The 14,545-nt window shown below is 45.3% G+C and overlaps 1 protein-coding gene across 1 annotated transcript in view; it reads right to left on the minus strand.

Annotated features, from left to right (window-relative positions):
• The window catches only part of LOC308610202 (forkhead-associated domain-containing protein 1-like), a gene marked incomplete at its 3' end in the record, with an annotated part of 88,030 nt that extends 76,744 nt beyond the window's left edge, over nt 1-11,286 (minus strand). Inside the window, exon 1 of the mRNA XM_081259434.1 lies at nt 10,442-11,286. Within this exon, the coding sequence (XP_081115560.1) occupies nt 10,442-10,534 (93 nt within the window). The 5' untranslated portion in view covers nt 10,535-11,286. The remainder of the gene's footprint in view (nt 1-10,441) is intronic.
• Nucleotides 11,287-14,545: the final 3,259 nt, after the last annotated feature.

The raw sequence follows: 14,545 nt of genomic DNA on the forward strand, positions 1-14,545 counted from the left end.
TCCCTGCTCTCAGGCTTTTCATTCTACTTTGACAACAGCCTCCTAGGTCTTCACCTCCTGCACCTGCCTGCATCCTCCGTCTGCTTCTCCCAACCCTCCTCCATCCCTTTACATGGTGCCCTCTGCCCAGCAGGCCCACCTGTGCGGCTACATCCATGGGCTGACGGGCTCCTTGTGTCTGGTTTCTGGTTGGGTTTGGCCAATGGGGGTGGTTAGAGATCAGAGCAGGGAGGAGAGAGCTTGGGGTACTTACTCCCCTGGCTTCCATTCTCTGGGGCCACACAGCTTCCCTCAGAGGACTCTACCCAGCCCTCGGGGTCTCCGGGTCCCAGGAAATGCCCCTGCCCCTCACCCCTCAGCTCTGGGGGTGGGAACAGTCCTCACTCATACTAGCTCTGGGCCCTGCACTATCCTTTGTGGTTTCTCTGAGCCCTGCCCACTCCCTATGGAGTCCCTTCAGGAAACTCCCCTCCATCACTCCACACCCCTGTGAATGTGCCTTCAGCTCCCTGCCAGGACCTGGACTTCCCAGGCTTGGAGAAGCTCTTAGGTGGGACCTTCAAGGCTTCTCTTAGCTGCCAAGGGCCTCCGGGTGGTCCTGCCTTCATCCCACCCTGGTCTGGTCCCTCTCCTCAACCATCTCCTCTTCTGCATCCTCACCTTGACAGTGTAACTTCCGTCTAACCTGTGAACGTGCTCACCACCCCCTCGGCCTGGAAACGCCGCCCCTTCCCCCTTCCTTTCCTTTATTGTCAAATGGCTTCAAGAGGTTCCTCTCCCGCTGGGTCCTCAACCCACTGCCATTGCCCTCGGGGGCCCTCGGGCTCTCGGCCTCCCTGTGACATGTGACACAGTTGTCAGAGAGAGGCACGTGGCCTGGTGGTTCAGGGGTTGGGGGAGCAGGGCAACGTGGTGGTTATTAGACTGGGCTCGAGTCCAGCTCTCCTACTTCCTAGCAGGGTGACCTTGGGCAAGTGATACCTCAGCTTCCTCATCTGTAAGGTAACAAAAGGACAGTCTTATAAGCTACTGGTGACGTATAAATGATATAATACATACTAAAGCACTTAGAAGAGAACATAGGGCAAATGGGAAATGTTCTCTATTATGAGCAAGAGGATGGGCTCTGGAGTTAGAAAGCCTTGAGTTCAAGTCCCACCTCTGCTACCTTCCAGCTGTGCAGCCTGGGGCATGGTTCTTTGCTTCTCTTTGGTTGCTCCCTGAGCAGCAAAAATGAGTTTGATAAGCTGGGCTTCGTAGGATTGACAAAAGGTACTGCTTGGTGACATGTTCAAAGGAGTGGGATAACATTTTTGAAATTAACTTGTGTGTGTGTGTTTGTGTGTGTGTGTGTGTGTGTTTTATCTATTTCTTTTAACCTTTTGGTTCTAGGCTATCCCATTCCCAGCCCCATCCCCCCACTGCCTCCAGAAAGGGATGTAGTGCAGAAATAGTAAAAAAAAAAAAAATGGGGTTTTCAAAAGAATAAGGATATGAGGAAATGGCCAGGCGCTGGTGAGACGACGGGTCTGGGATTGGAAGGAAAGAAGAAGCTTCTCTGCTTCCCCGTCAGCTGGATCCTTCCTCCCCGGTCTCCCCGGGAGAGCCCTGTGGACCGGCAAGGCCTCAGGAGAGGCTGGTCCTGAAATCAGACTGCCCGAGCGTGGTGCCCAGTGCCCCAGCCTCCCTCTGTGACCTCAGGCAGGATACTCAGCCTATCTGTGCCTCAACGCCCTCATCTGTAAAGTGGGGGCAAGCAACACTAACCTCCTAAGGATGAAATGAGTTAATACACTCGAAAGTGCCCAGAACAGTACCTGGCACAAAGCAAGCTGTCTCTGTGATGAATACCCTCAGCCTGGCAGCAGCTCTCTGGCTCCCTCACCTCTCTGACTGCTTCCAGGTCTCCACGCCGGGCTCCTCTCCCTGCAGATGTCCGTTTCCTCTGCACTCTGTCCATGGGCTGGGGCCACTGTGCCACCCCCTCGATTCGCAGGTGTGTATTTCCAACCCCTGGTTCATCTCCAGGCCCCAAACTGCCTGGCTGCTTCCGGGATGTTGAGGTGCTCACTCAACCAGTCCTGCTTCCTGCCCTCTTGGTAACGGGATTATCACCTGCCAGCTCATCCAGCCATCTTTCTCCATGGCCTGTGGCATTGATCCTACTGATTCTTCCAGAAAGCTCTCAGACCAGTCCCAAAGCAACGGTCCAGTCAGGTGGTAGTATTAATGTGGTGGGCAGAATGGTCTCCCAAATATGCCCATGCCCTGATCCTCAGAACCTGGGAATATGCTCCATGACGTGGCCAAAGGGACTGTGCCGATGTCAAGGTTACTAATCAGTGCTCTTAAAAGAGGGAGACTAAGGACTTCCCTGGTGTTGCAGTGGTTAAGAATCCGCCTGCCAATGCAAGAGACACGGGTTCGAGCCCTGGTCCGGGAAGATCCCACATGCCATGGAGCAATGAAGCCCGTGTGCCACAACTACCGAGCCTGCGCTCCAGAGCCCACGAGCCACAACTACGGAGCCCACGTGCCACAACTACTGAATCCGCGTGCCTAGAGCCCGTGCTCCACAACAAGAGAAGCCACTGCAATGAGAAGCCCATGCACCGTAACAAAGAGTAACCCTCGCTCGCTGCAACTAGAGAAAGCCTGTGCTCAGCAACGAAGACCAAACCCAGCCAAAAACTTTTTAAAAATTTTTTAAAAAGTGGGAGACTATCCTGGGTTATCCAGGTGGGACTAATTGAACTCCACCAGTCCTTAGAAGCAGAGAACTTACTCTGGCTGGATTGGAGAGATAAGTGGTGTTTCTTGCTGGGCCCCCACTTAACAGCCCCAATGCTCCTCTTCCTGGGAAAGCACCAGGTCAACGTTTCCTCTTTACCCAAATCCCCCGCTAGATGGCAACACCTCAGTCTGTTGCATGAATGAGGATCAGGAGAACATTGATCTCACATTTCACTGACAACCCCCATTCTCGATTCCACAGGGTGGAATTTCCCTAGCTTACTCAATTATCTTGTTATCTCAGTTAACTGAGAATTTCCAATTTAGATATTAGATGTTCCCAAAGCTAAATTTACACTCAAAAAGTGAAGCTTCTGTTTTTAGAAGCTTGAGTCAGCTCAGTCTGAAACTCAGCCCCACCTCCCCCGTCTAGCTGTGTGATTTGGGCCAGTTCCTTAACCTTTCTGAGTCCCATGTCCATGTCATCAAATGAGGATAATAATGATAATAGTAGTTCTCACCCGCACAGGATTTGTTTTGTGGATATAATTCTATAAATATATATGCAGAACATACATAGATGATGTATAAAGCCATGTGAGATACAGTAAGTAGTCCATAAATGTATGCTGTAGCTGTTTGTATTATGTATGCTATTCAAAAGATTATGATCTTTCTTTCATCTCACATCCATCAGAATGGCTACTATAAAAAAAAAAGGGAAATAACAAGTGTTGGTGAGGAAGCAGGGAAAGTGGAACCCTTGTGCCCTGTTGTGAGAATGTAACTTGGTGCAGCCACTATGGAAAACAGCATGGCAGTTCCTCAAACAATTAAAAATAAAATTATCATATGATCCAGCAAGTCTACTTTTGGGTATATATCCCAAAGAACTGAAAGCAGGGCCTTGAAGAGATATTTATACACCCATGTTCATAGCATTGTTTGCAACAGCCAAAAGGTGGAAACAACCCAAGTGTCCATCAGTAGATGAATGAATAAACAAAATGTGGTGAATCCACACAATGGAATATTATTCAGCCTTAAAAAAGGAAGGAAATTCGGACACATGCTACAGCATGGATGAACATGGACATTATACTCAGTGAAAGGATATTATACTCAGTGAAAGAAGCCAGTCATGAAAAGACAAATACTGTTATGATTCTACTTATATGAGATACCCAGAGTAGCCAAGGTCATAGAGACAGAAAGCAGAACGGTGGTTGCTGGGGCTGGGATGGGGGGACAAGGGGAGTTGTTGTTTCATGGGTGCAGTTTCAGTTCTGCAAGATTCAAAGAGTTCTGGAGATGGATGGGGGTGATGGCTGCACAACAGTGTGAATATATTTAATGCCACTGAACTGCACACTTAATAAAAGTGGTTAAGATGGTAAATTTTATGTTATGCATATCTTACCACAATAAAAAAAAATGAGAAAAATGAAATCACGATCTAGCCCTTTCCTCTGAACTTTTTCCTCTTGGAAGCCCTCCATCTGCTGGTGAGAAACTAGTCCCATCAATTGCTGTGGTGGGTACTGACCAATGAAATCAGCCGTCAGTTCACAAACAGGGGACAAAACATTCCCTGAGGACTGGTGAGACCAAACAGGTGAACCACCAGAGCAAGGAGCACTTGGGGAGAAGCCAGGGGTGAGGTGGGGGTGAGGGGGGAGGATGGGAGCACGACCCAGGCAGGAGGACAAGCGTGATGCAGATGGGGAGCCAGCAAGTGCACCCTCCCAGGCCTGTTTCATTCCGTGGATTTCCCCACAGAGAGTCCACCTGTCACCTTCTGTCTCAAAATGCAGGTGTTCGCTTAGAATAAGAGAAATGTGAATTAAAATGACACAGGTACCATACTTCACCCCATAGATCAGTGAAGATCCAATGGGGGGTCAGCACCCTAGGCTGGGGAGGGAGTGGGAGACGGGCGTCCACTGCTGGCAGGACACCACATCCGGAAACCTCTGGTGGGAAATTTGGCCATGCCCATCAGAGCTACAGCTGTGTGTGTCCTTTGACAGAGCAGACATACCTGCATGTCCGTGAAATTACGCAAATAATAGGAGAATCCCAGCAGCCTTGTTTAATAATAATAAACAAGATTATGGTGTAGGCTCTGGTTCTTTCCTGAGAGGCAGCCCAGAACTGGCAGGGGCCAGGAAAAGGGACGAGAGTCATCTGGCTGGATGGGATCTGGGGTGTGTGTATGAGATCAGTCTGGCTTCACGACCCTCAGATCCCACGCAAGAAGGGCTGACACAGGCTGGAGAGATGGCTAAACCCATGAGAAAGGAGATGCCTGGCAGGACACTGACCACCGAGGGTGAGGGGTGGACACCAGCATTTCATCCCCCTGTCATGTCTGTTCTTTCTTTTTCTCTTCCATCTCCACCCTCCTAGCTGCAGCCCTGCACTGACTTGGGCTGTCCTAGAGCTCAGTCTTCTAGGGATCCTGGGACTTCCCCAGGGTGGGACTGGGGGAGCCCCTGGGGAGGGGTAGGGTCAGTCAGCCCTTCATTGTTTACCCTTCACTTCTCTTTTCCTCAAAACAAAATTTATTGAAAGAATACACAAACACACACACACACACACAAGCAGGAGCTCTGCTGATCAAGAAGGGAGTGGGAGGGAGCACTGATGGTGGGGTTCTCAAAGTGTGGTCCTGGAACCAACTCCAGGCGACTCCATTCCCCCCACCTGAACCTGGGGAGCATATAAATGTGAAGATTCCTGGGCCTTACCCCAAACCCACTGGGTCAGAATGCCTAGGAGTTCATGTTGAACAACCACTCTTAAACATACGGAAAATCCAACAACCACTGGCTTTGGTGTTTCTTCATTCTGGAAGAACTGAGTCCCTTTCTCAGCAGAGTTTAAATAACAGCCACATCCAACTCTAAAGATTACACTTTACAAGGCACATCAAATCATATAAATTATAACTTGCAAGGTTTAGCTGTGAAATGAGCAAGGCGGAGGCTTTTGAGCCGTGTAAAATGGGAGAGGGGAGATTGTGACTAGAGCTCCTGATGGCTCGTCTGCACACAGCAGCCAGGATGTTCACTGGCAGGTCTCCCCCTTGTTTACAATCCTTCAAGCCTTCTTCCCACTGCTTTTCAGATAAAGATCAAAACCCTTATGGTGACATGAAGTAGGCCGACTTGTCCCTTAGCCCTCCTCCTTCCCACTCTGACTTCTGGACGCCCTGGTTTTCTCTCAGTCCCTTGGGTTCACAATATGCTCTTCCACCCCAGGGCCCTTGCACATGCCATTCCCTTCTCCTATTGTCTAGTTAAGTCCTCCTTGTCTTCCATATTCCTTTCCTTTACAGCCCCAATGTTGGAATGGAATTAGTCACACCTTTGTGGGATCATTTGACTTATTTCTCTCTCTCCTGGCAGCTTCCTGATGGCAGGGACCATGTCCAGTTCTGCCAGCACTGTACCCCTAGACTTGGCTCGGTGCTGAGGCTCTGGGTAAATACTGTGCAATGAATGAGTGATAGCAACAGTTATCACTGTTGAGTATAAACAGTTCTCACTAGCCTGGCTATAAACAGGCTTCCTACTGCCTTAGGGAACCAAACTCCTTACAGGATATAGAAAAAAGTCTGGAGGGTAAAACCCTGCAAATATCAATATTGATTTTTCCCTGAGCCAAATGATTACAAGTGACTTTTATTTTCTTCCTTATATTTTCCTTTCTCCCAATTTTTAAAAACAAGAAGCATGTAACTACCTTCCATTATCGGAAAGAGTAAATGATGTCGAAATACTACAATACCAATAGTCAAAACAACATGTCAGCCTTGCTGATGAGTAGAAATCTTTAGAAGCATGACTGCCTATTCTTTAGGATTGATCCAGGCAAATAAAACAAACAATCCTTTTTATTTGCTAGATGTAACCTCTGGGTAATTGCAAGGATGATTTTTAGTAATATAAATCCCTGACATTTTTTTTTTTTTTTTTTTTTTTGCAGTACACAGGCCTCTCACTGTTGTGGCCTCTCCTGTTGCGGAGCTCAGGCTCCGGACACGCTGGCTCAGCGGCCATGGCTCACGGGCCCAGCCGCTCCGCGGCATGTGGGATATTCCCAGACCGGGGCACGAACCCGTGTCCCTTGTATCGGCAGGCGGACTCTCAACCACTTCGCCACCAGGGAAGCCTAGTGACGTATTTCTTAAGCTAAGTCCGAGGAGCAGTAAGCAGTCAATTATTTATATACAATGAATGCAACTCAATTTCTGTCTAGTTAATAACTGTCCTCATTAGTTCCCTTTTCCAAATGGCTTATTAATGTCAGTGGATCCTCATCTCAACCCTGTGCACCTCTGAGGATTCTTCTCAGTCTCTGTTTTAGGAGACCATAATAATGATCATTGTGTCATTCACTGAGCACCACATGCCAGGCTCTTTATATGCATTTCTCACTTAATCCTCAGAATAACCCTGTGAGGTAAGAGGTTTACAGACAGGGAAAAGGAGCTCAGAGTGATTAAGTAATTTGGTTGAAGTCACTCAGCCACAAAGTAGCCTAATGAGATTCAAACCCAGCTCTGTCTATCTCCAAAGCCTGTGCTTTTAAAAATTACTACAGTTTTCTAATATCATAGTCCAGTTCAAAACAGAGATCTCTGTCTCTACTTTAGCCAGACAGGAAATAAAACGACCCCAAATCTATGCCTTGTTAGGATAAAGAAGAAACTACAGTTCTTCTTCTTCTTTTTCCTACCACTTTGCACACTGCACAGATGTTCTGTGTCCTTGAAGGGAGACCATATCATGGAGGAGAATCTCACGGGGAGGTTCATGGAGTTATCTTTAAATCTGTTGAGTTTACAATAAACATTCTCAGAAAACTAGGAATAAAGGGGGAAATTTCTCACTTGGTAAGAACATGTATAAAAACCCAAAGCTAACCTCCTACTTAACGGTGAAAGAGTAACTGCTTTCCCCTAAGGTCAGGAACAAGCGAATATAAGGATTTATACACTGCTCTTGTTCAGCAGAGTCCTGGAAGTCTTAACCAGGGAAATAAAGCAAGGAAAAGAAGATTCAAGGCATTCAGATCTCCTTTTCTGAAAGGAGCAATAAAATTGTTCTTATTTGCAGATGACATGATTGTTTATGTATAAAATCCCAAGAAATCTACAAAAGCCCTTATATAAGAAAGTGCAGTTAAGTTTGCAAGATACCAAGAAGCATACAAAAATCAACTGTATTTCTATATACTGTCAATGAACATGTGGACACCAAAATTAAAAATATAATACCATTTACAATCACTCAAAAAAAAAGAGAGATATACTTAAGTGTAAATCTAACAAAACATGTTCAGGACTCGTATGCTGAAAACTACAAAACACTCATGAGAGACACTGAATAAATGGAGAAATATACCATGATCATGAATTGGAAGACAATGTAGGAGTATATCAATTATTCTCACATTCTTATATAGGATTAAACACAATTCCAATCAAAATTACAGCATGATATTTTGTATATACAGACAGGCTTACACTAAAATGTAAATGGAAAGGCAAAGGAACTAGAATAGGTTAAAAACTTTTTTTAAAGAAAAGTGGGAGGAATCACTGTACCTGATTTAAGACTTACATAGCGACAGTAATCAAGGCTATCTCATAATGGTAGATCCATTATGACAAATAGATCCATGAAACATAATAGGGAACTAAGAAGTAGCCCCCATAGAAAGTATGGCCAGATTATTTTTGACAAACTTGCAAAAGCAATTCAATGGAGAAAGGATAGTCTTTTCAACAAATGGTTCTGGAACAACTAAATATCCACATGCAAGAAAAATGAACTTTGACCTAAATCTCACATCATAAACGACAGTGAACCCAAAATGGTTCATAGATTTAAACATACAACTATAAAACACTTAGAAGAAAACATAAGAGAAAATCCTCAGGGTCAGGGACCTTGTGGCATGTTCTTAGACATGACACTAAAAGCATGATCTATAAAAGAAAAAATAACTACCTGGACTTCATCAAGAGTTAAAGCTTTTGCTCTGTGAAATACTCTGCTAAGAGAATGAAAAGACAAGCTACGGATGGGAGAAAATATTTGCAAACCATCTATCTGACAAGGGACTCATATCTAAAATGCATAAAGAATTCTCAAAACTCAATGGTAAAAAAATTAACAATTCGATTAGAGACACTTAAAAGATATGAAGAGATATTTCACTGAAGAGGATATGCAGAAGGCAAACACGTACATGAAAAGACATTTAACATCACTATCGATTTGGGAAATGCAAGTTAAGACTATGATGAGATACCACTACATACTTACTAAAACAGCTAAAATGAAAAACAGTGTTTATGCTAATTGCTGGTGAGGATGTGTCTCATACATTGCTGGTGGAAATGAAAAATGGTACAGCCATGCTGGATAAGTCTGGCAGTTTCTTTACAAACCGAATATATATAAACACATATGTTAATCCATGCAATCATACTCCTGAGCATTTATCACAGAGAAATAAAAACTTATGTTCACACAAAAACCTGTATACAAATGTTTACAGTACATATATTTGTAATAGCCCCGAATGGAAACAAAATGTCCTTCAAAAAGTGAATGGTTAAACATAGGTGATACGTCCATACCGTGGACTATTACTCAGCAATAAAAGAACAAGCTAATAACCTAAATGGATGTCAAGGGCATTACAATGACTAAAAAAAAAAAAAATCAATCGCAAAGGTCATAGATAAATGATGAAAATTATAGAGACGGAGAACAGATTAGTGGTTTTCAGAGCGTGGGGACGATGGTGGGAGGAGGAATTGTGACTATAAAAGGAGCATCACAAGGGACATCTCTGATGATGCAATACTCCTATATCCTGATGGCCACACCCAAATCCACACGTGGTAAAATGGCACAGGTCTCCACACATGCTTCGTGCCATTCTCTCTACCATTTGTGCATCTATAATTATTTCAAAATAAAGTTTAAAAAACTCTGTTGAGTGAAGTCTGAGAGTGGTCTGCCTTTCACAGTCCTAAAGGGATTCCATTGCATTTCTCTTTCTGCTTCAATATTTTAATCCCTTTCAAAATGGTAAAAGGCTCAAAGCCACTGTTTTTATAATTCCTTACTTACAATTTCTTCCAACTTCCTTGGCTGTCAATGAGCTGGGACTGTGGACCAAGCCACAGCTAATTCAGAGAATGGAATGAAATGAAGTGAGAGAGCACTGAGGCCATGCCCAGGGCTTACCCTGATTTACGACTTGGAGGTACGGGGGCGGGGGAGGGCTCTGAGGGGCCTGTAGTCTCCAGAAGCTCTGGAAAGGGCGAGAGGCCATTGCTCAAGCTGGGCCCTTCAGGTGGCCGTGGCTGCCAGACGCGGAGCAGGTGAAGGTCAAGCATCAGCTCTACGCCCACCTTCCAAACTGTGCCATCAGGGTGGGACACTGCACACACAGTCAGCAAAGGACACAGGGCCCATCGCACTTTGCACTGTGCTCATTCTTACCACATGTGCCAGGGAGACCCAGCACATGCCGGGATTGGTTATTGGTGGCACACCGAGGAAGGCTGGGACTGTTAGCCAGAGGCTGTGCTTTACAAGAGACTGGAGTCCACAGAACAGTAAGGACTTTTGGTGGTGTGAGGGGTAGGGAGGGTCGGGGACTGGGTAGGAAGAGGTCTTACCTCTAAAACAAGGTCTGAATTTTCATGCCTTCCAATCGTAGTGCTTTTATTCAGGACAAAATAGCCTTCTGCACTCTTTAGATAGGCTTTCATATTCTCTGCTTTCCCTATAAAAGGTTTTCAGAAAACAATTTTGTTAGAAAAATACAGTCCTCTAATTATTCAATGTCATATTTAGAATGAATGGAATACACCATAATGTCCACAGGAGAAGTCAGCAGAGGTAGGAGTGGATAGCTGGATTTAACAATGATCACAATGATAATTCTGCACATTTTTAAGACTGTCCTTTTAACAGTGATAGCCGGCATAGATGAGCTTGCTTCTGATCACAAGAGGACATCCTTTATGTAATTCAGAGTACAAACAAGCAATAGCAAAAAAAAAAAAAAAAAAAAACAAATCTGAATTCCACTGATAACCGCTCTCCACCTCCCATTAAGCTTAGTTTGGGGTTAGTTATCTGACAGAATCAAGTACTCAGTGTTACTAACCCACCACTTACTAGCTCTGTGACTCTGGGTGATTTACTTATTCTCTCTCTATGCCTCTGTTTCCTCATCTGTAAAATGGGGCTAATAATACTCTGTATCCCAAAGAGTTTTGTGAGGATTAAATGTGAAGCATCTAGAATGGTGATTGCTACACTAAACACCCATTTGTCCTACTGTGATTGTGACTGTTATTAATCTTGGGCTTCTGAACTTTGACTCAAGAAACCCCAACTTCTACAGAGCTTCTTAAAGTGTGGAAGAGTCAGCCATCAAGGAAATGGGCATTAGAAGATACTTTCTTTTTAAGTCACCGCATTCCTTCATATATTTAGGTTGAAAAAAAATGATTTCCAAAGACAAAATCTCAAGATTATAGCTTGGCTGTACGGTCAAGACTCTGTACGTATCTTTTGCTGGCATTTTATTATGAAAACGTCAAACACACAGAAAAGTTGAAAGAAGTGGATGGTGAACTTCTATAGAACCACCACCCAGATTCTACAATCAACATTTTGCTCTATTTGCTTTTTCACATATCTACCCATCTATACATTTTATATTTTAATGCATTTCAAAGTAAATCCTATACATGGTTTTAAAATTTATTTATTAATTTTTGGCTGTGTTGGGTCTTCGTTTCTGCGCGAGGGCTTCCCCTAGTTGTGGCAAGCGGGGGCCACTCTTCATGGCGGTGCGCGGGCCTCTCACTATCGCGGCCTCTCTTGTTGTGGAGCCCAGGCTCCAGATGCGCAAGCTCAGTAGTTGTGGCTCGCGGGCCTAGTTGCTCCGTGGCACGTGGGATCTTCCCAGACCAGGGCTCGAACCCATGTGCCCTGTATTAGCAGGCAGATTCTCAACCACTGCGCCACCAGGGAAGCCCTATACATGTTTTTTATTTATTTATTTATTTTTAATTTTTTTTTTTTTTTTTTTTTTTGCGTTACGCGGGCCTCTCACTGTTGTGGCCTCTCCCGTTGCGGAGCACAGGCTCCGGACGCACAGGCTCAGAGGCCATGGCTCACGGGCCTAGCCGCTCCGCAGCATGTGGGATCCTCCAAGACCGGGGCACGAACCCGTGTCCCCTGCATCGGCAGGCAGACTCTCAACCACTGTGCCACCAGGGAAGCCCATATATACATGTGTTTTAAAACATAAAAATTTCAGTGACTTCAGCTGGTTCAAGATGTTGATGATAATTCACATGATATTTGAATTCTGATCCATCTCAGTGCCATGTCAAAGATAGCCTCTTTTCTTTTTTTTCCTTTTTTTTTTTTTTGGCTCTGTTGGGTGTTCGTTGCTGCATGCGGGCTTTCTCTAGTTGCGGCGAGCGGAGGCTACTCTTCCTCACAGTGCGCAGGCTTCTCATTGTGGTGGCTTCTCCTGTTGTGGAGCGTGGGCTCTAGGTGTCCAGGCTTCAGTAGTTGAAGCACGTGGGCTCAGTAGTTGCGGCACACGGGCCCTAGTTGTGGCTCGCTGGCTCTAGAGTGCAGGCTCAGTAGTTGTGGTGCACTGGCTTAGTTGCTCCGAGGCATGTGGGATCTTCCTGGACCAGGGCTCGAACCCGTGTCCCCTGCATTGGCAGGCGGATTCTTAACTGCTGAGCCACCAGAAAAGTCCCCAAAGTCTCTTTTCAACTGAAAGGTCACTGAAGTGTGAAGTTCTTAAACTGTGCATAAAAACAAAAATCTCTAGGTCTGACCGTAGAGGGTCTCCTGTCTGGCTCTGCTTTCCATCAACATCTCCATCATCATTCCATCACTGAATCCCTACTAAGTGCCAGGCACTGGGCTATCCTTTTACACACATGGCCTCTTTTCACCCTCCGAAACACCCTGCGAGGCAGGTGTCAGTATTGTCCCGCTTTACAAATGAGGAAACTGAGACTCAGAGAAGTTAAGGTCACACAATAGTAAGTGTGTGACAACTCTGAGCCTTTGCATGTAACCAGTGTACAAACCTCCATTGCTGCTGGTGGGGCAGAGTAGGGGTGGGGGAATTGCACTGTCTGCTGACACTTGGCACATGTAATAAAAGAAAGTCCTTGAAACCAGCATTCTATCCTCTGAAAGGAAGACGAGACCCTACCTGGGGGTAAGAGAAATAAAAATAAGCAGGATAGTTTATATTTGTAAACTTTGAGGCCTGTGGATGTCCCACAAATATTGATGCTTTCAGATAATGAGAAATACATTTGATTAAGTTCGCTGTTATGTATACAGGGGAAAAGACATTTCCTCTTCCCAAAGAACCATGCTCTGCTGCCTTCAGTTATTAATCTTCAATTGCAGAGGACCATGTTAGCACGCAACACATTCAAGTCTAATTAAGCTAAAATGGAAACTTCCAAGAAATGTCTCTTCTGCAGGAAAACCACAGGAAACGCCACTAATCTAAAACTTAAACTTGGATCATGTGCATATATGTATTTTAGCTCTCACCCCAGACGTCCCCAAGGCTGGGGTCTTCTCTCTGCTCAGACGTCCCCCCTCGGGGCAACCACCTGACTGACCACTCTGGCTAAAGGCACCCTCAGTCATGTTATTCCCCTGCTAGTTTTCCCCTGCTGTGTTTCCTTCCCTGTACTTATCATTCTCTGACATGTTCTTGTTCCTTTCTTTAGTTATGCTTGCTGTTGGTTCCTCTTTCACTAAGGTATATGTTCCTGGAAAACCAGGACTGTGTTCATTTTGTTCAGAAGCGATTCTTCATGGGTATTATGTGTTTGTACCCATCTTCAGAGCAAAGGCATTGAAAGATTTTGTCCTGCACTCACTTTCCGAGGCTGCTTGTATGGCAAACAGCCTGGGAGGATAGAGGTAATGTTTCTAATAAAGATAACGGCTCCTTCTGGGGCAAAACTTGGGCAGGTTTGCTAGCAGCCCCTTTCAAAGATTGCAGTTTCCTGAGTTTGGAGTTCCTTACCTGGGACACAGACCCACTGTGCGCACAACATCCACACTGGCTGCTCTGCACCACCCTGAGGGACTTTCAGGGCAACAGGAACCAATGTGCATATGCAGCTCTGCTGCCTTTTATGTCAGCTGTGCTGTGAGTAATCAAGTTCTTTGTTTCTGGCCCAGGAGTCTCTTGTCTTCTGCCAGGAACTATAAGCTGGGCAGGCTAACTTACTAACTTTCAAACAGGGTCAAATGTCAGACCCTTTGCAGTTCCTGCCAGTTCTGTGCATTACCCCTTCTCCAGGGCAGGGGGCGGTGGGGGGGCAGTAGCTGACACATAGTAGGTGCTTGGGAAACACTTGCTGAGTGAATGAAAATACAAAGGACACCTCAAAGCAAGTCAGTACAGCCAGCTGGCTAGGAAGCTTTGATAGTAACTACCTTTCATTTTTCCTGTCAGTATCTAGCTTAGATGACTCCTTGGAAAACCTAAATTCTATCTCTTTAGCTTTTGGATTGGACAATATTTCTCCACCTTCATTTTGCCCTGTGCATCACTTCCTTGCGTGAAAACACTGTCAAAGTAATTTGAATGTGTGGAGCTCTGTGAATTCGTTCTTACTCAGCGCCATGGAGCACCAGCCACAGGAAAGAGCAAAAGGGCTTCAGTCATCTGCGTTCCCCCGACCACTTTGGATGGCTCAGAATTG

Source organism: Mesoplodon bidens (assembly GCF_964165515.1).
Source record: "Mesoplodon bidens genome assembly, contig: HAP1_SCAFFOLD_116, whole genome shotgun sequence".
In the NCBI taxonomy this organism is placed as follows: Eukaryota; Metazoa; Chordata; class Mammalia; order Artiodactyla; family Ziphiidae; genus Mesoplodon; species Mesoplodon bidens.